This window comes from Dipodomys ordii, unplaced genomic scaffold, assembly GCF_000151885.1.
Source record: "Dipodomys ordii isolate 6190 unplaced genomic scaffold, Dord_2.0 Scaffold93, whole genome shotgun sequence".
NCBI lineage: Eukaryota > Metazoa > Chordata > Mammalia > Rodentia > Heteromyidae > Dipodomys > Dipodomys ordii.
In genome coordinates this window covers 9,620,985-9,645,162 of record NW_012267309.1, presented here as the reverse complement: position 1 = coordinate 9,645,162, position 24,178 = coordinate 9,620,985, and the positions used below count along the sequence as shown (strand labels likewise).

Genomic DNA, 24,178 nt, shown 5'->3' with positions numbered 1-24,178 from the left:
CTTGGCTATGCAAGATTGAGAGACACATGAAACAAAGAATAATATAAAGCATTTTGAATTAATTAAAAATGTAGTAAGTATTGGACATTCTCTCCAAACATCTGAAATTAACTGTTACCACAGTGTCTTGTACTTCATAAGCTTTAATATTTGTTATATAAGAATAAAAAATGCAGGGGGGTGGGGGGGAGGATGGGAAGGGATGGGAAGAGGAAACAAAGGAGGAGGCTACAATGCTTGATAAGAAATGTACTCATTGTCTTGCCCATGTAATTGTAACCCCTCTGTACGGTATTTTCACAATAAAAAAAAAAGCATAAAAAATGCTCCAGGGATGGAATAGTATGTGATGATTTTCTCTATTCACAAGTAAACTTAAATACATCCATCTATCATATTTTCAAAATATGTCATTTTCAAAGAAACAGCATTTCCACACATTCATTTGTGTGTGTGTGTGTGTGTGTGTGTGTGTGTGTGCACGCGCTCACGTGCGTGCGCACTCTCAAGCCTATCCTGGGGATCTCAGGGCCTATGCACTGTTCCTTAGCTCTTTTGCTTAAGGCTGATTTACCTCTTGAGGCACAGCTCCACTTTTGGCTTTTTGGTAGTTGAAATGATAGAGTCACACAGACTTTCTGCACTGTCTGGCTTTGAACTACAATCCTCAGATCTCAGCCTTCTAAGTAGTTAATATTACAGGTGTGAGCCACCAGTGCTTGACCAAAATAGGTTTTTAATTTAAATTTCTTCAATAGACATTTGGCTTACTTCAAAAACAAATTCAGTGCTGTCTCTCTACAATACTTCCAACATTGGGCAAAGAATATAGAAGTGCTAGATCTCTGGCAAAAAAATTTATCAGGTGGTGTCTTATTTATTTGTAGATAGAAGTAAAAATAATGTCAATGATATTATTCTGTAGTAGGTTAATATTATAGATAAACTTGAATTTTGCTGGAAAACCATAACACCCTAGGGGGGAGGGAAGATAAGTTGTCCTAATTTTAATAACAATGAAAGGAAAAATACTTTTAAGAAGGCAATGTACAAAATGACTAGAGTGAATGAAAATTGTATTTGAAACCCAGTTTTGACTTTGCCTAATTTGCCTAATCTTTTGCTAGGTTTCAGCAACATTTGTAAACTGGTTTAATAACAGACTTCATATTACAGACAGTCTTGGCCTAGTCAGTAATGACATAATATTGATGACTAGTTACTAAGTAAAAAGTTGTTGAGCACAGAAACGATAAAATTTTCTTACAAGAAAGAACATAATTGAAGGACTGGAAATTTTTTTATATTTTTTTCCTCAGCTTTGATCATCACATTAACTCTGAAAATGAAAACTCCCTTCTGCATAGAAAGTGTTTGAAGTTTTGGTAAATCCTTTTAGACAAGATAGTCTATGTTTACTGATAGAAGCATTTAGTTACTTTGGGGGGAAAGTGTATAGGTTATAAAAAGGAAATTGACCAGAATAATTAGCATTTTTAGCAAACAGGGACATGTTCCATATCCCTGGAGTTATGATGGGATGGGTCATCCACTCATGAAATTGACACTATTTACTGTGTTGTAGGAAAAGGAATACTTTTTAACAAATCATTAGTTTTACAATTGTAAAATAAGCTAGGCACCTGTGGCTTATGCTTATAATTCTAGCTCTTCAGGAAGCTGAGATAGGGAGGATCACAATCCAAAGCCTGCCAAGGCAGAAAATCCCCTAGGCCTTATCTCACAGTTAGCAAAAAAAAAAAACCCGACTAGAGATACGGCTTATGGATAGATCACAGCCCAGTAACAAGTATGAGGCTAAATTCAATTTTGAATGTGATGTGATGTCCATTTGTAGATTTGGTATCATACATACATATCATTTCCTAGCTTTTTGTTTTTGTTTTTGCCAGTTGTGACACTTAAATTCAGGGCCTGGTCACTGTCCCTGAGCTTCTTTTGCTCATGGCTAGCACTCTATTATTTGAGCCACAGAACCATTTTGGCTTTTTCTGCGTAGTTTATTGGGGACAAGAGTCTCACAGACTTTTCTGTCTGGGCTGGATTGGAACTGCCATCCTCAGTTCTTAGCCTTCTGAAGTAGCTAGAATAATGGTTTTTATTGCTATTAGAATTCTGAGTAGAATTCTGAGTAGAATTCTGTCTATTACTTTATTCTTATGTATGTAAATTTATCTTAATTCTATATCCAGAAGTGAAATTGCCAGCCCAAAGATATATATATGTATATATATTCTTTTTTCCCATTAGAACTTAGCCAGACCCTGGTGGCTCATGCCTGTAATACTAGATGAGGGTCTCAGGAAGCTGCGACCTGAGAATTTTGGTTTAAAGGCAACCTGGGAAAGAAAATCTATTAGACTCTTATCTCCAGTTAGTTACCCAAAAAGCTGGAAGAGGAGCTGTAGCTCAAGTAGTGGACCACTAACCTTGAGTACAAAAGCTCAGGGACAGAGCCCAGACTCTGAGTTCAAACCCTTGTTTTGGTACAAAAAATAAGTTGTCAAAATTCTCTTGAAGATGGCTATACTAATTCAAATTTCTATTTCCAGTATATGAGTTCCTTTTCCATTGCACCCTAACAAGTCACATAAATGTTTTTTTAAGAGTATTTTGTCAATGGTTGGAAAATGACATCTTGTCTTAGTAATTATGAAAAGATTGATGCTCAGTGGTCTTGTGAATTAACTTGGTATTTTCTCCTATTACTGCAGAAATCACTATCACCATCACTGTCATCATCAACAATTATTGATTACTTGTTATATGTCAAAACTTTTAACATTTAATATGTTTTAGCTAATGTAATACACAATGGCTCAACAATGTAGAGCCTTCATTTTACAACTGAGAAAAGTAAGACAGAGAGATTTAGTAAGTTGCTTGATGTTACCTGCTTAAGTAGCAGAAGAACAAAGTTTGAATTGAAAACTCAGCTAACATGACAGGCAGAACAAACTGACCTGAGCATGTTCTATAACATGTTTCATTCATAGGTCTTCTTTTTCATTCCCAGGGATATTTACCATGCTGTGTCTGCTGAAAAATGAACCAGGCTTATGAACACTGTGCATTTTGGCAGCTCTGTCTTTGTCTTCTCTATGTGTTAAAGGTCCAAAGTTTTGATGCAGTATATTTAAATTTTGCCAACCACACAAGATTATATAGTTGTATCTATCATCCCCATATTACTTAATCTGTGATTTAAATGGAATTAGTAAGCCAGGCACTGGTGGCTCATTCCTATAATCTTAGTTATTCAGGAGACCAAAATCTGAGTATCATGGTTCAAAGCCAACCCAGACAGGAAGGTTTGTGAGACTCTTCTCTTCAATAAAATACTGAGAAAAGAACAGAAGTAGCTTGTGGCTTAACTGTTACAGTGCTAGCCTTGAGCACAAAGAGGCTCAGGGACTGTGCCCTGGTCCTGACTTCAAGTCCCATGACTGGCAATAAATAAATATATAACATGAAATGGAATTAGTAAACAGTATCTGCTATGTAGGGTAGTGGTGAGAAAGAAACGCACACATATGTAACTTGAAGAATAAGACTGAACTATGAAAACCCCTTTGTAAATTTTTGCTGCTATTTGTTATTTTTGCATTATTTCAGATGCCATATGATCTATTTCTAATTTAAACTAACCACAAGTTGCTCCAGGAACATTTTCTTTTATTTTTTCTCGTTTTTTTTTCTTCTTCAGAGAGATGACTTAGAGTTCTGCCTATGCATTTAAATTTTAAAATATGTACATACAATGCTAAAATGACTTCTGTACTTCATCAGTTTACTTTAGGAACTGCTTTAAGAAACAGAAATTATTTCACAGAGTTCCTAGAGTGAGAGATCTGGTAAATAGAATTGTAACTACTTCATTCACAAAGATTTGTACGATCAAGGAGGGGGTCTTTCAAATTACATAGGTAATATTTCTAGGATTATAGATTTTCAGTTCAGAAAAAAAAAGTGGTAACCAAAGGATAAGTGTATAATTCAAATAGTTCCCTATCTTCCCTCTTGTTTATGAAAATCTTTAATCCCAGCCTTCCTTTCTGGAACTTACACTGCAGGAATCCTTGCTTTAGCCTTTTCTATTCTCTGGGAGCACCACAATATCTTCTGCCACAAAACAGAGCTTTGCTCTGCTTGCTTGATTTCCACCCAACCGCCCCCCCCCCCACACACATTCTAAGGTACTTCCTCATCTTGGCCAAATACCTCACTGCAAATCATATTACAAGATACGTGCTTTAAATCCATCCTTAACTCTTAGCTTTTGTATGTCACCTCATCTGTTTATTTTGTGGGTAGAAGGAGTGCATTCAAGGCAAGGAAGCAGATAGGAATTGGCGAACTCTCCAATGTGGAGCGTATGAAATTGGTAAGGAGCTGTAAGAAGATGATGTGGTACCTAGAGTGGACAAAGCACAGTTTAGGATGTTGAGGAGGTTTTGGAGGAATCAGATTGTGTAGGATTTTGTCAGCCACTATCTTCATGCCCTGACTGTTAATGACCAGGTCTGCTTTGGCAAGAAAGACTCCTCCAGAGACAAGCTTCTGACACAGTGTGTGCAGGAGTGTTCTTTCCCTGGATTTGGCTGCTAAGCTTAGAAGCTACCATCTGTTCAGTGGTAGCTGAATTTCCTGATTACTTGATGTCTGTAGTATTAGAGTTACTAAAAAAAAAATGATACTTTTGCATTGGTCTGTGCCTTAGCTTGGAAAGTGAGTCCAGTATTATAACATCAGTTTCACAAATATATGCATATTCATTGGATCCTACAAAATACATAATTAGTAAAGTATTTTAAGATACCTTTTACTACTCAAATGCTATTGTGTTTAAAATATTTATTATCATTATTTGAAACTATTTTAATCCCTTATCAGGTATTTGATTACCAAATATCATTTTCCCCCTATGGGTTTTGGTTTTACTGGGTTGAGCATGATGTATGAAAGGTTTTCATTTGATAAAGCCGAGTGTCTATTTTTTTTCTTTCAGTGCTTTTCTTTTGTGTTTTCTTCTGAGAGTTTAAAATTTTATTATTTATAGGGTTGAACTTTGGAGAGAACCAAGCAAGTCCTTGGGCATCAGCATTGTTGGTGGACGAGGTATGGGGAGTCGTCTAAGCAATGGAGAAGTTATGAGAGGCATTTTCATCAAACATGTTCTTGAGGATAGTCCAGCTGGCAAAAATGGAACCTTGAAACCTGGAGACAGAATAGTAGAGGTAACCACCAGTGAGCTTTCTGAGCTTTCTTCACCTCTCACCTTTTTGATGAAGCCAACTGAGACTTTCTGAAAATGTGTGTAAATTAAGTAAATAGAGACCAACAAATTATTCGTTCTGGATATATGTTCATTGAACTTGAGCAAAGATGTCCTTGTAAACTTTTCCAATAATGGACTAGACATGAATACTGACTTTCGTTTTATTAAAGAGTTAGAAGCCATTCTTAGTATATACTGAAAAAGTATTGTTATGCTATCCTATTAGGGTCCAGAAGGAAGTTCTCAACTAAATGCATATAATTCTTTTCGCGATAATGGTATTCTATGACAAGATGCACTGATTTATTTTGTTTCCTAAAATTGTGTACACTTTAAACTTACTTGGTAATTAGAAATGACAAAGGAATAAGAAATTCCAGTTTCCTAATAGGGTTAGCATTTGACCCTTTAAACTATTTGTGTGTGTTTATGTGAGTGTGTGTGTGTGTGTGTGTGTGTGTGTGTAATCATGTATATAGTATCTAAATATAGTGTCTAAACTGAGCTGATCATCATCCAAGCAAGCCCAGTTCAATAGAAAGTTACAAAATAACTTTCATTTTCAGTATATTTATTTAAGAATTACTAACAAATGAGCACTATTTCTTGGCTTTGAGCTACTGTTATGTCTATTTCAAAATTCCTTTGCAAAACTAACCTAATCCTTATCTGATTTTCTTGGATATCACATTTTTTTGTTGTTTTTGAGCTCAGGATTCCTTGTACAGAGAGAAAATATACAACAAACAAATAACCCAGCTACTTTCCAAATCATGATATAATGAAGTAGAAGAAAACACAGAGTCTTGCATAACTACAGTACAGCTAAGAAGTTCCTTTAGATATTCTCTTTAATGATTCTGATTTATTAATGCAAAAGAACAACTGAACAGTGAAAAGTGAAGCAGAAACAGAGCCTTGTTCCAGTCAGTTGTTATTCCAATTGATTACCAGGGACAGAAATCAGTGTCCAAAGTAACAGAGTATCCATTGGATAGACAGATTAAAAGTTTTCACCCTCATAATTATTCTTAATTATTTTTGAAGCAGAATTTCTAGGATCCAAAACTCCTGAACCACAAATTGTTCTTCGTTCTAAAGCTTCTTTAAATGTTAAGATAAGGCCTTCCATTGCAGGTGGATGGAATGGACCTCAGAGATGCAAGCCACGAGCAAGCTGTGGAAGCCATTCGGAAAGCAGGCAGCCCTGTAGTCTTTATGGTACAGAGCATTATAAACAGACCGAGGGTAAGCAAACACAAAGGGCAAGGTAGGCGTATCTAAACAGTACTCAACTTGGAGTCTAATGAAGCAAGGGCCAAGTTGTCTGTATGAACAGATGGTGATTCTTGGAACAGTTAATGATAAGTTTCTTTTGCTGTTTTTCCCCCAACATTTAGGTATTTTATAAACTCCTACCACCCTATTAATAAAGAGTTGAAGTCTGTTGAAAACACATAAAGTAGAATTTATGGGTGGCCATAGGTGTCTAGGTAGTTAATTCCTAGTATCCATTATATTCACAAGTTATAGAAGTTTATGAAAGGACTATCAGTTTGCTATTCAGATGAATAGCTCCTGATCCTATAGTGGAATCCCTTAGAAGGAAGAAAAATGATACTTTCTTTGAGTTTATGTAGTCCCCTAATCTGATCTTTGAGGCATTTGTGCATCCCACTGACTGAATATTAGGTTTCCATAAGGCGGATTTTGTTTATTTACAAGTGATTTTATAATTGCTGTTTCCCAGCATGATCACTGCATAGCTCATCACAGTACAACTCCTGGTGGACAGAAATCTAGTCACCCACTTTACCTTCAGTCATCACAGATAAAATAACTTTAAAAAGTATTTTAGAAGCTATATGCTTATAATTTCAGCATTTGGGAAGAAAAATGTCAACATATGTCAACATACCTAAAACTTGAAACTTGATTTTTATGTATGTGATTTTGTATATAAAGTGCATTGAATTTTAACTTGAAAGATTAAAAATATAAGATATTCACATACAAATGATAGAAAGAAGAGAGCAAACAGTTTTGTTTATGGGATCAGAAAAAGTAGCATCCATTCTCTATGGTGTGAAGTATAAAGCAGCCAGATTCATCTTACTGAGACTTCCTTTTGTAGTTAAAACAGGTGTGTAACTGTGGTCTGAGTTCAGGGAGGGATTTAGTAGTTCTTAATATATGAAGTTATCACATCTGCAGGTTTTAATCATTTAGATATTTATTGTTAGGTAATAATTATCCAATCAGATAGAAAATCTGCCACATGATAGGGCTACATCATGCTGCATCTTTATAAATTCTGTTCAGTTTGTTTAAGTAAGTACAAATCTTTTTACATTTGTTTCCATGTGTTATGTTAAACATAGACATGGCATGATATTATTAGTGACTGGCTTTTTATTCCTTTTTCGTCCTAATTTCTAACTCATATTATTTAGGACAATGAAATTCTAAACTGCTGAACAGTGATTCTTAATATTTCTTTAAAAACATAAACTACAAACATTTTATTCAATGCCAGTTACATTTTGTAATGACATGGATTAATACTGTTTCAGACACCTGAAAAATATTCACATTTTATTATCTGAGGTATAATGAGACCTAATTGGATAGCAGTTATTTCTGGATAAATCTTTCTTATGACGTGTCTAGTCAAGTAGTACACATTTTGCTTTGGGAAATTGGAGTTCATTTTATACTTAATATATGATATACTTCCTTTCTAGTTACTTTTCTGTGGAAATATCTTTAGTAATCTAAAAAAAAGTGAAAAAATAAAGTCACAAGTCCCAGCGGTAACTGTTTTATTTGAGGATGGAGGTTAAAGCTTTCTGGAAATATATGTAGGTGACAAGCAATTGACTTTAAGTTGCTAAGAGTTTGAACTAGAATTTGAACATCCGAGACTCTCTTGTTTGTCTGAAGAGTAGTCCCACTTATGTAGACCACCCTTAATTAATAATCTTACTTCTCTCATCAGGCTTTGAGACTAAACATTGATTCTTTTCAGCAAAAAAAAAAAATCTTTCTCTTGATCTTTCCCTAATAATATATAGTGATCTACCATTTCATCTGCTATGCGCAGGCTGAACCTTTCACTCTGCTCTCAGCACCACATTCTAATTCTGTAAGATCTGCAAAAGTACAACAACAACGGCAAAATCAAGAAACTAGAGTTCTCTTGAAACTGTTTCTTGCTGTCAGAGTTTTGTTTTCTTTTTTTTCTACAGAGAAGGCACTTGAAAACTAAAAATAGCTATGGATGAAGATTAGACGTAATCCCCGCCCTCCAGATCATTGAATTATTTTGCCTAGCATCTTTTCTCATTCTTGCCCAGTCGTTAGTTCGATTTTAATATGTGATGATGTTCCTTGGAGACTGTGATTGCCTTTTTTGTAAAGGAGGGGTTGACATTTTACTCTGAAAAGCAGGGAGAAAAAGTTGAGATGAACAGAAATGTCATTGTGCTGTATCTTTCCCCCATCTTGCCTCTGTAGGAAAAACATTTCAGGGAGAGCAGACTGAAAGGGTAATGTGGCATAAGCTTTGGTATAGGCACACTAAGAAAGTCTTTCTAGAGGGTTCCCCATAGAGTGTGGTATCATGAGACTACCTCTGTACATCCTAAGTCTGCCAGTGGGACGTTTTGGTTCAGAAAAATAATACCAACATTTAATTGGAGCCAAAATGAATTTTAAATGTCTGCAATTTTCCTTGAAACATATAGTCAATAAAAGAAAAAAAGATAGCAGGCATAAAAAGAAAGAAGAAGAATTTATTGTGCAGAGGAAATTACTTTTCACTTCTTCTGAACCATGAAAATGCTAAATTCTGTCTGTCAGGCACCATTCTATCCTTCATGTGTATATCTAACTCCTAACAGTCCTGGCTGAGGACACACTGTAGGCAAGCCACAGAGGCTGTAAGACACTCTGTAAGGCAGGATTTCAAATAGTACTTAAAGCCCATCAATTTTCTAATAATGTGGGAAACTTTATACAAGTTTTTAAAATATTTATCTCCATAATCCTAACTCTGCAAAAAAAAAAAAGCGCAGAAATACAAAATGCCATTGTATGGTAGTTCATTTCTTCATGTCTTTAAATTTTAAAATAGCATTACTCCAAATCAGTCTTAATATCTGTCAGAGTATGAAACTTTTCCTTAGTGGGAAACAAGATCAAGGAACAATAAAGGTTACTCAGACGGGCAGATAAATGTTTGATTTGTATGTTGGAACAGATAGACTATTGAAAACTATCATTAACTTTTAAGTGTAAATTTAAAAAAAGACTTAGATTTTTTGTTTTAAAGCATGTTTTCTGATACCATGCAGCATAAAATGTATTCATGTCCATCTATGACAGTAAAGCCATTTAAGGAAAATAAGGAAATTTGGGGTTAGTTTGACAGTCGGGCCTCTTTGTAGTTTGGAGACTGATTAGACTCAAGCCATTAGATACAAAGCATATCAGTATTTAAGAAAATGCCATGAATGATTAGATACAGACCCTGGAGTTCTGAATAAGTAGGTTTATTCTAAAAGTTGAGTTGTTTGAAATTCATTTCTCCTGCGATCAGCACCTCTTGTGTTTCCTTTTAGAAATCCCCTTTGCCTACCTTGCCGCACAACCTTTACCCTAAGTACAACTTCAGCAGCACTAACCCATTTGCTGACTCTCTCCAGTTCACCGCTGACAAGGTTGGATGATGTCTGTTGTTTTACCACCATTGCCTGTTCAGATGTTTTGTTCTTTGTTACTGCTGTGCCTTTGTCGCAGCCTTTGTTTTCTGTTTACCGAGTTTGGCCAGAACAAAACAAACCATAAAAACAAACAACTGTGTGTTTGGAAAAGGCATGCCAGTGCTTTCATAACCATATATTCCTAACAGAGGATATTTTTATAGCTGAAATTAAATTGCCCTTCTGAAGAAGAGACTCATCATAAGTCCAGTGTCTTCCCTGCTTTTACATTTGTGTTACTTACCTTTTTGTTTAGTTGCCATACAGCTAAACTACTTTCATACTAATTTCCTTCAAACGTTGTATTGGCTTAAACATTTTCAGACTTTTCTACAAGATGGTTACAAAAGTTCCCCCATAAGTTAATCACAGTGTAAATAATTATGTATATGTACATGCAGGAGTCTTGTAAATATTCATATACTTTGCTCAAGTAAACTCCTGAATTAATCAACTGTTTCAGTACTCATAAATCTATCTTGAATAGTCTCATATTAATTCTAAAACTGAGATTGAAACAAAATAAGAACTTACTATAATTTGGTCATGGAAAGAAGGAAAGTTACCAGAAATTTCTTTTAGGAGCATTTTATGAATATTCAGGTTTTCATGTGATTGTAATATGGATAATAATGATGCCGTGTCTGAAGGAATATGTTTTTCTATTACCGTAGGGATTACAGAATTCCAGTACATTTATCTTCCATTGTTCCCCAACTAACCCTTTTGCTCCCACACCATTTAAGGTTTGCCTAAATGAAATTTTCATGTGTGTTTTATGGTACATGTATGTTATCCTTTGTGTGTACATACATGGCATGAAGTGATTGCAAGTGCACTTTGCATTTTGCCAAAAAATAGGCTAAATGAGCATTGCTAAAGACCTATATTTTAATTAATCCCCATTTTTAAAATTGTCATTAACAAGCTAGCCCTGTCATCTTAGTAAAATGAAGATGTCAGGGACAGTAAAACAAAAGACCTAGTTATCCTTCAAGCTAGTTTTGATGAACCAGTTAGAGTACAATTTTAGTTTTATTCATGATGTAAACATCTGCTGTAATCCTGGACAGTTTTTATGTAAGCAGTTTTGTTTCTTTGTTCTTAAGGAAAACAACAGTCTAAAATATTATGTAGCAAGATCCATGGAATGTGTATCCATGGATTTGTTAAATTATGAGATATTTAAATTAGATTTTTTTGCCCCATGCCTGCTAAATACACTTTCTGTTGCATAATGTATTTATTTTTATTTTTATTTTTTAGTCGGTCATGGGGCTTGAACTCTGGGTCTGGACACTGTCTCTGAACAATTCAGCTCAAGGCTAGTGCTCTACCACTTGAGCCACAGTGCCACTTCCAGCTTTTTCTGTTTATGTGGTGCCACGGAATCGAACCCAGGTCCTTATGAATGCGAGGCAAGCACTCTACCACTGAGCCACCTTCCAGCCTCATAACGTATTTTTTAAGCCAGAAAAATTCTAAAATATATAGCTCCTTTCTCTTTAATGTGATTTCTGAGTATAGATAGGATCAAGTGAGGCATTTTTATTTTTGTACATTATTAATTTGAGAAGATTTGGCACAGCATTTAGGAAGATCACAGATTTCATTTGAACTAGCAACTCTTATCTGCTTGGCTAATGATGTATAAACTGGACAATTTTGTACAGCAGATTCTATAACCTAAATTCAAAGGTCCTTAAACCTCAATCAACCAGTCCTTTGCTTTTACAGAAGAAAGTGTACTTTTAAAATCACCAAAGAAAAAATCACAGGCGATACTGTGTAGTTTTAATGTTAAATATGTATTTTTGGTATTCTGATTTTTGACAGCAGTTAATAATTCATAATTTGCAATATTGCTAATATTTCTAATTTGCAAGCATGACTATAGTTTAATGTTTTCTTATTAGAAGTTTTTTTTAAATTAAATCATAAATATTTCTGGGAGTACCCATAAAAAATCAAGTTATTTGAGAGAGATTTTATAAAGGAAAAATGTTCAAGGGTGTTGGAGGTATGGTTCAGGTGGTAGAGCACCAGCCAATGAACAAAAACGTCAGATACTGAGTCTGAGTCTTAGTTTCAGAAAAATAAAATAAAATAGAGTAGAAAAATTTAGACTTAATTCATGAGACCCTCAAGTCTATATTTTATACCAAAGCTCACCGTTTCGCTGGGTGTCCCAACCTTGGGTCAGCTACTGTCTTACTGTGGAAATTGGAAGAGACAGTGTGGTGTAATGCAAAGTGCATTGGAAGAAGAATTAAGCAGAAAGAAACCGACTACAATTGTGTGACTTTGAACAGAATCTTTCACTTGTGGCCTGGAGTTGAGAAAGCTTATTTATCTGCAAAATGAGTGAAATGAACTTAAGGACCTTTTCAGTCTCAACATTCGTAACATATAATATCTCATACAAGAACTGAAATGATACAAAATATGTACCTATATTTTTCTTTTAAAAGACCAAAGTTCTTAAGTCACAATCATGTTTTAATTTTGTATGAAATATCTTCTCATGGATTTTTTTTTTCACTCATCTTGTGAGCTACTTTGGCAAGCAAAAGGTTTTGTCCTTAAAATCATAGTCCTCAGATGAGTTTGTGTGCTCTGTGCTAATAGTCGGCTCCCTTGGCAGACAAGCATGGGTAATGCTATTATTGTGTGGATTTATTGAGAGTCATTTGGAGAGAGGATTCAGGTAATAATAAAAAATTCCTTATGCTTAACTTTACTAAAAAACTCTGAAGACAACTTCCCTTTGACTTTTCATTTTTGTTTATTGGCAAGCTTTTCTAAACCCTTAAAATCTTACATACATCTTTGCATATTTATAACTTTGAATGAAATATTTTATCCAACAGAGGAAATTTGTATAATTTTCTATCTTGGATTCTTTAAGTCTTCAAATCGAATTACTCATTGGCTTATAATAGAAAAGTTTATAACCACTTATAACCATTTAATAAATTGTACTCTGATACCATTTTGTGTATTTAAACTTTACCTGAATCCTTTTGTATGATTTGATAGGTTTTTTTTTTAAGCTAATTTTGGTTTGACATATTTTTAACTTCTTCTCTTAAGGTTTTTTTTTCCTTAGAGTGCACATACCCACTGGCTTTCTTCTTGTTTCTACAGGCACCCAGTCAGTCAGAGCCAGAACCAGAGCAAGAGCCAGAGCCAGAGCAAGCTCCATTGTGTGGTAGGCCTTCACCATCTCCTTCAGCATTGGCAGAAATGGATAGTGATCACACACAGTCAGCTGCAACCACAGTCTCAGAAGATGTGGACCAGGAGGATGAGTTTGGTTACAGCTGGAGTACGTTGTCTTTTTGTGATGCCTTTACTTGTATGAGTTATTCTCAAGGCCTGTGCCTTGTGTGAATAAGTGTTTCAGCTCCAGTAATTCAAACTGAAATTCTATGTGGAACAGAGTGCTGTTTCTTTTCCTTGGATGTAATGAACATTCTTGAGACGTGAAATCATGTCCTTCCTTTCTTTAATTATGTTTTCCTATTAATGCTGCTTTGCCTTTCATATAAAAATCATCTAGAATCTGGTGTTGGATCAGACCCTGCCTCCTTTTAAGCATTACCCCTTTCTAGGCCTCAGTCTCCTCACTGTAACATGTGGAGACTATGGATGTTACATGCTGAACTTCTGGTATTTCCTATACTAGGATGGCAACCTAGCATAATTATTGAGATAAAAACTTTTAGACTTTTGGCTATTTGTTTACCTGCTTCTAAGTTTTAACCCTATGGTTATCTCTCTTTTTAAAATACAGTTCTTTCTTCAGCTTGTTGACATTAAATTAGATGATGTCTGAGGTCAGGAGAAGTATGCTAAGCATAATGCCTAATGCACAGGAATCATTCAAAGGCAACCTGTGTTAAGATCCATGAGGTGTCTGTTTTCTAAGGAAATAGGGCATTTTATAGGTAAATGTTAAATATGTACCCAAGACTTACAAATATCATGGGACTAAAAAGTTTCATCATAGCTGTGTGCCAGTGGCTCATGCCTGTAATCCTAACTACTCAGGAGACTGAGAAATGAGATCAAGGTTCAAAGCCAACCTGGGCAGTAAGACTCTTATCTCTAAACTATCAAAAAAGTCAGAAGTGGAGCTGTGGCTCAAGTGGTAGAAAACTAGCCTTGAGCAAAAGCAGCTCAGGAACAACAGCACCCTTGCTCTGAGTTCAAGCCCAATACTGGCACACACAAAGAAAGTTTCATCATAAAAAATAACTTATTTCCTTTAAGAAAGCTACAATATACATTGTTAGCTAGGTGCCAGTGGCTCATACCTGTAATCCTAGCTACTCAGGGGACTGAAATCTGAGGATCACAGTTTGAAGCCAGCCCCAGCAAGAAAGTCTGTGAGACTCTGATCTCCAATTAATCATAGAAAAAGGTAGACATGGCACTGTGGCTCAAGTGGTAGAACACTAGCCTTGAGCAAAACGAGCACAGAGACAATACCCAGGACCAGAGTTCAAACTCAGGGACCAGAAAAAAAATGTTTTGAAAGCACCATTGTCTGAAAGTTGTATTCTTAGATTCTAGGAGTCAGCCAGTAATGTTTATTTAGTGATGTATGTAAAACTCTCAATGTAGAATGTAGGCTGTTAGTTTTATAGCAATTGTTAAAGATGATTTATCAGGGTTATAGTTTTCTCAGAGTGTTATCAGTAGCATTAGAGTTTATTTCTATCTAATCAAAATGCCAGAGTATGCTGAAAGAAAACTGTGAGCCAGAATGTTTCAGTTTTCTGTTATCAAGCCACACTAAATGGCTCATAACAAATACTACTAATCTGACAAGATGGGGTGATTGATTGGCAGGGCTCCACTGCCAATCAGGCTTTCTGTACTACTAGTTCAAAGAAATTCCTTAACGTTTGATTACCCCAAGAAACCAGTCTGTACTACTGGCTTTTCATTGCCCAAAGTCATTTTGGAACAAATAATATCCTTTTGAGTTAAAACTAAATAACTTTCCATTGTATAGCACTTGTTTGTGAATTAACTTTAAGTATGTTGCCATTTGTTATGTGTAGAGACTATCAGAGAGCGTTATGGAACCCTAGCAGGAGAGCTCCATATGATTGAACTGGAAAAAGGTCGTAGCGGTTTGGGTTTAAGTCTTGCTGGAAATAAAGATCGAACCAGAATGAGTGTTTTTATTGTGGGGATTGACCCAAATGGAGCAGCAGGGAGAGACGGACGATTGCAGGTTGCAGATGAGCTTCTGGAGGTGAGTTTTTGTGGATAATTTGAATTTCCTTTTGCTGTATCAAGGCGATAGAATCTCTGCTTCCCAGAAAAATCAACGAGATTTCATATGGTGACTGAGAAACTATCACTTGCCTTATAAAACAGATTCACTGCAGCAGATTTGGCTATCAGCCAAATGTCTACTAAGTAGAATCTATGTTACCATTAATTTCCATTAAGTTAAGACTGTGTAGCAACAGAAACATTTGCACTAAGACAGTAATATAAAGCACCTAGCACATGAGCCCCAGCCCCAGCCCTGTTCTATTTGTTTTTTTTTTTTGATGGAGTCCTCACCTTCCTTCTTTTTCTTTTCTTTTTTGTGCCCCTGATGGTATGCGGTTTTAAACTCAAGTCCTCCTGCTTGCTAGGCACTCTACCACATAAGCCATAGCCCTAGCCCTTTTCTGTTTCAGTAATTTTTTTGATTCTCATCTTTTTTCCAAGAGCTATGCTTATATATATATAAATATATCTATTCATACATATACTTATATATGAACATTTGTTTAAATATATAACTTTAAACACACACACACATATATAAAGTTAGCTCTGGTTAAAAAGATGAGACTCAAAAATACTTATATACGTGTATATGTATATATATGTACATGTGTGTATAGAGAGAAAATATCAGAAACTACCATGGAACCCTAATAGGAGACCTTCATATGAATCAACTAGAAAAACAGTCACCCTACTAAACTTCCTATATAACTGGGATTATAAGTCTGTGCCACTGTGCTCAGCCTTTTCTATGTTAACTGTCAAAAGTTGCATTTAGGACTGGGATGCAGCTCAGAGGCAAAGCATTTGCCTAGCTGGTACAAAGTCCTGGGTTTGATCCACAGTACCAAAAAAGAAAAGACAAGAAAAAAGTTGTGTTTATATTCTAGGGAGAAAAATACAAGAGTCTAAAGATAAAATAAATGTATATTTTGTTAGGATGATAAATGAAGAATTTCAGCTCACCAAATGATTCTTTTTTTTTGTATGAATTACTCTGTAATTATTTATTAGGTCAAGTTGTTTGACCATGCTGTTCATGTCTTCTTTTTAATATATATTTTTATTGTAAAGATACTGTACAAAGGTGTTAAAGTTACATGAGCAAAGTACAGTCCCTTCCCTCCCCAACTCCTGCCTTTCCCCAAGTTGTAAAGTTTGCTTTCAACATAGTGTCTTGTATGTCTCATTATTACAATGGGTCAACCTGTATCCTTGTTTCAGCATTTTGTTATTTCCTTTCCCCTCCCCAAATTATAAAAATGTATATACAAGATGCAGGGCAACAGAATCACATACAGTGAAAACAGGGATTATACCATGGAGGAAGAACATACAAAAGAAACAAAAAAATCACACAGAACATTATAAGTACATTAAAAACAACAGCAACACTATCTTAGGGTTCATTTCCTTTAGCATCATCTTATGTGGTCATATGTATTTAGTTTTTGACCTTTTCTGCTTGTCCTAGACATATACTAGTTATTGTAAATAAGGGAAACCATGGGACCTATGTTTCTTTGGACCTGGCTTACTTCACTTAATATAATTTTTTCCAAGTCTTTCCATTTCCTAACAAATGGGATGATGTCATTCTTTCTGATGGAGGCATAGAATTCATATATATATATATATATATATATACATACACACATATACATATATGTATGTATATATGTATATATACTTGTATATATGTATATATGTGATATATATCATATATATGATATATGTATCAATTAATCTCCTGAACCAACTGTGTTGGTTCCATATCTTAGCTATGGTGAATAATGCTACCATAAACATAGTTGTACTGTTTGGGTAAATGCCCAAAAGTGGGATTGCTGGGTCATAGAGGATCTCTATGTAGAGTCTTTTGAGGAACCTCCATACTGCTTTCCAAAGTAGTTGAACAAGTTTACACTCACACCAACAATGCAGTAGGGTTGCATTTCGGCCACATCCCCTCCAGCATCTGTTGTTATTAGATTTCTTGATTATAACCATTCTAACTGGGGTGAGGTGGAATCTCAGTGTTGTTTTGATTTGCATTTCTTTTATGGACAGAGTTGTTGAGCATTTCTTCATGTATCTATAGGATATTCTTATTTCTTCTTCAGAAAAGTTTCTCTTTAAGTCTTTAGCCCACGTATTAATTAGACAGTTGTTTATTTGAGGATTTGTTGTTGGAGGATTTAATTTGAGTTCTAAGTGTATTTTAGATATGAAGCTCTTGTCCATTGTATGGCTAGTGAAGATTTCTCCCAAACTGGATTTTCTGTTGATCTTGCTAGCTATGTCCTTTTCCATGCAGAAGCTCTGCAGTTTCATGCAATCCAATTTGTCCAAACTTTCTTTGATTTGTTGTTTCTGGGTCTGTATTAAGAAAATTTCAGCCTGTGCCAAGGAGACCTGAGGTTTCTCCTATTCCTTCCTGTAATATTTTCAGAGTGTCTGCTTTGACTTTAAGGTCTTTGATCCATTTGGAGTTGATTCTGATGCAGGGTGATATACAAGGATCTAGCTTTAGTTTTCTACAGGTGATTAACCAATTTTCCCAGCACCATTTACTGAAGAGGCTGCCTTTCTTCTTTTCTATTTTTTTAGCTCCCTTATCAAAAATTAGGTGGTTATAGGTCTGTAGGTTCATTTCTGGGTTTTCACTTCTATTCCATTGATCCTCAGGTTGGTTCTTGTGCTAGTACCAAGCTGTTTTGATTACTACTGCTTTGTAGTAGAGTTTGAAATTTGGTATTGATCTTCCTCCAGCACTGTTCTTTCTGCTAACGATTGTTTTTTGCTATTTGGGGTCTTTCATTGTTCCATATGTATTTTTGGATTGCTTCTTCTATTTCATTGAAGAATGAAGTTGGGATATTGATGGGTTAGATAGCCTTTGGCAGTATTACCATTTTCACTATGTTAATCCTCCCAATCCAGGAGCATAGGAGGTTTTTCCACTTCCTTAGTTCTGCTTTAATTTTCTTTTTCAAGTTTTAAAAGTTTTCATCATAGAGGTCCTTCACTTCTTTAGTTAACTCCTAGGTATTTTATTTTTGTGGGGCTATTACAAAAGGAGTTGCTTTCCTGATTTCAGCCGTGCTCTTCTTGTTATTGGTATACAGAAGAGTGCTGCTGCTTTGTCAAAGTTTCAGATCAGCTCCAGAACTCGGGAGTGGAATCCATGTGGCTCTTTACATACATAGTCATGTCATCTGCAAAGAGGGAGGGTTTTACTTCATCTTTCCCTATTTGGATCCCCTTTATATTTGCTTCTTGTCTTATTGCTCTAGCTAGACATTCTAATACTAAATTGAAGAGAAGTGGAGAGAGTGGACTTCCTTGTCTTGTTCCTGAATTTAGAGGAAATGGCTTTCGCTATTTGCCATTAAGTATAATGCTGGCTGTAAGCCTTTATTATATTGAGGAATGTTCTGTGGATTCCTACTTTTACCAGAGCTTTCATCATAAAGGGGTGTTGAATTTTGTCAAATGCTTTTTCTGCATCTATGGAGATACTCATGTGGTTCTTATCCGTGCTCTTGTGTTGTGGTGAATTATATTAATTGATTTGTGTATATTGAACCAGCTTTACATCCCTGAAATGAATCCTATTTTATCATGGTGTATGATTTTTTTTATGAGTTGTTGAAGTTGATTGGACAAAATTCTGTTGAGAAGTTTTGCATTGATGTTCATCAAAGAAATGGGTTTATAGTTCTCTTTCTTTGATGAGTCCCTGCCTGGTTTTGGGATGAGGGTTATGATGGCTTTATAGAAAGAGTTTGGTAGTGAACTTTCACTTTCAATTTCATTGAAGAGTTGGAGAAGTATTGGTATGAGTTCTGCTCTGAAGGTCTTATAGAATTCAGCTGTAAATCCATCCTGTCCTGGGCTTTTCTTGGGTGAGAGGTCTCTTATTGCTGTTACTATTTCAATGTTTGATATGGGTCTCTTAAGTTGGTTTAAATCATCTTGGTTTAGTTTGGGCATGTCAGAATTTGCTAGAAATTCATCCATTTCTTCCAGATTCTCAAACTTATTAGCATAAAGGTTTTAGAAGTATTCTGAATCTTGGTTGTTTCTGTGGTGATGTTTCCATTTTCATCTCTGAGTTTATTTATTTGGGTGTGTTCTCTTCTTTTTCTGATAAGATTTGCTAAGACTCTGTCAATTCTGTTAATTTTTTCAAAGAACCCAACTCTTTGTTTTGTTGATTCTTCCTATTTTTTTGGATTCTAGTTCATTTAATTCTGATTCAATTTTAATTATCTGTTTCTGTCTACTGGATTGTGGTAAAAAATGAGCTTGTTGCTCTTTTTCAGGTGCCTTGTGAAATTGTTTGTTTCAGATTTCTCCAATTTGTTGATGTATGAACTCAGAGCTATAAACTTGCTTATGAGTACTACTTTCGTTGTGTTCCAGAGGAGCTGGTAATTTGTGTGTTCATTTTTGTTAAAAAGCATAAACACTTGAATTTCCTTTCTAACCTCTTCCATGACCCAGTGTGTTGTTTAGCCTCCATGTGTTACCAGATTTTCTTTGGTGTCATTCCTTTGTGGTCTGAGAGAATGCAGGGCATAATTTCAATGTTTCTGAATTTGGACAAATTTGCTTTGTGACCTACAGTGTGGTTTATGTTGGAGAATGTTCCGTTGCTGAGAAGAATGTATATTCTGATGCTGCTGGGTGAAATATTCAGTCTTTTACGTCTAGTTGATCTATGCAGTTGTTTAGGTCCTAGGTTTCTCTGTTGAGTTTTTGCTGGGTTGATCTATCCAGCAGGGATAGTGGTATGTAAAGTTCCCAACAATTAATGTCTTGGGATCTGTGTGAGATTTAAGGGAAAGTAGTGTTTCCTGGATAAATTTGGGTTCTCCATTACTCGATGAATAAATATTTAGAATTGTAATATCCTCCTGAAGAAAAGATCCCTTAATTAGTATGTAATGACCTTCTTTTTCTCTTCTCGGTAATTTTAATTTGAAATCTATTTTATCTGATATTAGGATTGCAACTCCTGCCTGTTTCTGGGGGCTGTTTGCTTGGAGATTTTATTTCAGCCTTTCACTTTCAGAATATGTTTCAGGGTTTTTTTGTTTTCTTTTTTTGTTTTTGTTTTTTTGTGGGAAAGGTGTGTCTCTTGAAGGCAGCAGATAGAAGGATCTAGGTTTTTGATCAAACTAGACAATCTATGTCATTTAATTGGAGAATAAGTCCATTAATATTGCAATTTAGGACTGAGAAGTGTTTCATAATTCCTGCCATGTTATTTACCTTTTTGGGGACTATGCCAGCGGCTTCTTCCTATGATTCTTGGATGTTCTATTTGGGGGCTGTTTCATGGCCTTTATCATGCTCTTGTTGATTTTCTATGTGTAGGACATCTTTAAGTATCTTTTGTAGTGCTGGTTTGGTGGAGATACATTGTTTCAATACATGGAAGGTTTTTAATTGTCCTTCTGTTATGAAGGAGAGTTTAGCTGTGTATAGTATTCTTGGTTGATAGTTGTTTGTCTTTAGGGTGTGGCATACATCCTTCCAGGTGCTTCTTGCTTTCATTGTCTCTGCTGAGTAATCTGAAGTTATTCTGATTAGTTTCCCTTCATAGGTGAAGGGATCTTTTCTCCCTGACAGCTTTAAAGATCCTTTCTTTGGTCTTTATTGATCCTATGTGGATTACAGTGTGGCAGTGGGATGTCCTGTTCTCCTCTGGTCTATTTGGGGTTCTAAAGGTTTCTTGTATTTGAATTGGCCTATCTTTTTGCATGTTTGGAAAGTTCTCTGCTAGGATCTTGTTAAATAAATTCCCTAGACCTTTAACTTCTGTCTCGAGGCCCTCCTCTACACCCATTAGCCTTAAATTCGACCTACTGATGGTGTCTTCTATATGTTGAGTAGATCTATCATATTTCTTGGATTTGTCTTGAATACTTGTCTGTTCTTTCTCTATAATGTCTAGGTGGTCTTCAATCACAGAGATTCGGTCTTCAATCCCAGAGATTTGATCTTCTGCATGGTCTAACCCACTGTCAAGACTTTCTACTTTGTTTTTTATTTCCTTTCCTTCTAATTGGTCAGATTTGATGGCTTCAAATTCTTTCTTGGAGCTTTGTTTGAGATCTTGTATAGAATTCTTTACTTCTTTAATTTGGTTTTCAGTGTTCATTCTCAAATCCCTTAGTTGATTGGTTATAGTTTCATTGGACTCCCTTTCTGTCAATTGGGCTTCATTCAGCATTCCCTTTGTGGCCTCCATGGATTCCTTCAGCTTTAATCTTTGTTTATTCTCATCCCGCTCACAAAATTCCTCTATTAATCTTTGAATAGCCTCCTCATGCTTGCGAAAGTCCTGTATTCATCTTTGGTTAGCCTCATTATGCTCACGCATTTCCCTATCATACTCATACAGAATCCTTTGCAGGCTTTCAATCCGTTCATTCAGCATGTTTGCCAGTAGTGGTTATGCAGCGTTTTGGGAACTCTCATCTGGATTATTCATTAACTGCTCTGTTGCCTGATGAGCAGGACTTGAGATACCTGGACTTGTCATTTTTCTTGTGTTTCTCTGGTTTGTTCTTCCCATTTGGATATGAAAGCAAAATTAATTCAGTGCTAGAACACTTTTATGGCAAGCATCAACCAGAGCCTTGTAGTTGCACAGATTGTTAGACGCAGTCAAAATGAGTACAGATACAATCTAGTTCAACAGATACAATCTAGTTCAATAACAAACAACTAGGGATCATTGGACTAAGAAAATGAAAGAAGGAGTCAGCAGACCAGGAATTAATAGGTTTAGGGAGAATTGTGAAGAGAAAATAAGGTTAGAGGAATATGGGGAGGGTAAGGGAGAGAGAGTAGATAACTAAGACCTAAATTCAGAGAGAGGAAAAGGAGAGAAGGAAAGGAGAAGAGAGACAAAGAAAAAGGAAAAAGGAAAAATAAAAAAATTTAAAATGAAACACTTAAAAGTTATATAAGTATAAAGAAATAATACAATTGAAAGAGTTAAGGCTGAGAGTTTGTGAATTGAGTATTTGATATCTGAATTAAGTAGGCACACAATGAAGGATGAGATCTAATAATCAAAGACAGGTATATATCTTTTGATGAACAGAATAGCAATTAAGTAAAGTACACAAAGGGAAAAGAATAAAAACAGAATTAAAAAAACAAAACCAAAATAAAAAGATGAAAAAATAGAAACGAATTTTTAATATGTTTTTTATTGTGGAAATACTGTACAGAGGGCTTACAGTTACATGAGTAAGGTAATGAGTACATTTCGTATAGAGCATTGTTACCTCCTCCTTTGTTTTTCCCCTACCATCCCTTCCCTCCCTACCTCTACAGCTCCTCCCTCCCCTTCCCTCCATCCTCCCAAAAAAGTTGTAAAGTTTGTTTTCAACATAGTGTCCTGTACATCTCATTGTTACTGTGGATCCACCTGTATCCTTATTTTAGCATTTTTTTATTTCCCTTCCTCTCCCCAAATTAGAAAAATGTATATTCAAGATGCAGGAAATAGTAAAGAATTAAAAAAAAAATTTTAATTAGGTAGAAAAAAGTTCTTCAATTTTTTTTTGGGGGGGGAGAGGTAGAGGGATCTTGTGTCTACCTTGTGTCTGTAACCAGTCTCTTAGTTGAGTCTCTGGTTTGCTTGTGGTATTTGGTTTTCCTGTGGCTTGATTGGTTTCTTAAATCAGTTTGTTTGAGCAGGCTGAAGGAAACTCTGCATTACCAGAGACTTTATGACCCTCCTCCTAGGCTACTTCAGTGTGAGGGTGATCTGCTTTGAGTATCACAAAAGAGCGAGATGGCTGTTTCCTCTAGCTTGGAGTTGCTGTGATGGGGCTAGGTTGTGTGGGGGGTTGAGGCCTGTCATCAGTCAGTAGCTTATCCCTGAGGGGCTAGCTCCTGAGGCACTCACAGAGCCTAGCCTGAAGCCATTCTCAGGATTTTTGTGTACTGAGTTTCCAGTTGTTTTTCTTTTACCCTCCTGCAGCTGGGGCTACCTTTTTTGCTCCAGAGGGATTGGGCAGCCTCTGGCTCTGTTTACCCAGTGGAGCTGCCCTGGGTAGAACTAGCTGTGCCTGGGAAGGGTAACTTTCCCCAGCAGTGGAGCTGACTCCTTAGGTCAGGTTCCTTTGACCTGTTGAATGGCTCCTATTGCCTTCTTCCAAGGCCTGAGTTACATGCTTGCTGCTCTGGCCCAGTCTTTGTCAGTATCAAAGGTGGAGTTCTCCGGTCATGAGGGAGGGCTACCTTTCCACCACTGCTCTTTGAAGAAGGTGAGGATGTCTTGTATATACTCACACCTTTCCCTTGGTTTCTGGGCCATCCATGGTCTGCAACTATCTGTGGTCAGCAGGATGAAGATTTCTGCTCTTTGTCAGTTCTTGCTGGTGGTCAGTAGAATCTGCTCACACACCATTGCTGGTGTGTCCAAGCTCTTTCTGTTTTTTTGTCCCAGGCTCTTTCTGTTGATATGATAGCCATGGCATCAGCTGCCACTGTGAACACTGATGAATGCTCAGATCTGTCTCTTTAACCAAGCTGCCTTAATTTTTCCTCTCTGGTCAAACTCTCTGTACTATGATGGCACTCTTCGTATGGCTCTCTAGCCTTAAACTTTTCATTAGAACACTATGCAAGAGCTTGTTTAGCCCCTAGCTTCCTCAACTCACCATATGATTCTTATTTCTCACAGATCAATGGCCAAATTTTATATGGAAGAAGTCATCAGAATGCTTCATCAATCATCAAATGTGCTCCTTCTAAAGTAAAAATAATTTTTATAAGGTGAGCAGTT

At 36.0% G+C, this 24,178-nt stretch overlaps 1 protein-coding gene across 1 annotated transcript in view; it reads left to right on the top strand.

Annotated features, from left to right (window-relative positions):
• Window positions 1-24,178, top strand: part of LOC105993200 (multiple PDZ domain protein-like) — a gene marked incomplete at its 5' end in the record, with an annotated part of 73,957 nt that overhangs the window by 19,701 nt on the left and 30,078 nt on the right. The window contains 6 exons of the mRNA XM_013026379.1: window positions 5,081-5,258; window positions 6,437-6,547; window positions 9,922-10,020; window positions 13,210-13,390; window positions 15,135-15,331; window positions 24,077-24,168. Coding sequence (XP_012881833.1) covers window positions 5,081-5,258; window positions 6,437-6,547; window positions 9,922-10,020; window positions 13,210-13,390; window positions 15,135-15,331; window positions 24,077-24,168 — 858 coding nt within the window. The remainder of the gene's footprint in view (window positions 1-5,080; window positions 5,259-6,436; window positions 6,548-9,921; window positions 10,021-13,209; window positions 13,391-15,134; window positions 15,332-24,076; window positions 24,169-24,178) is intronic.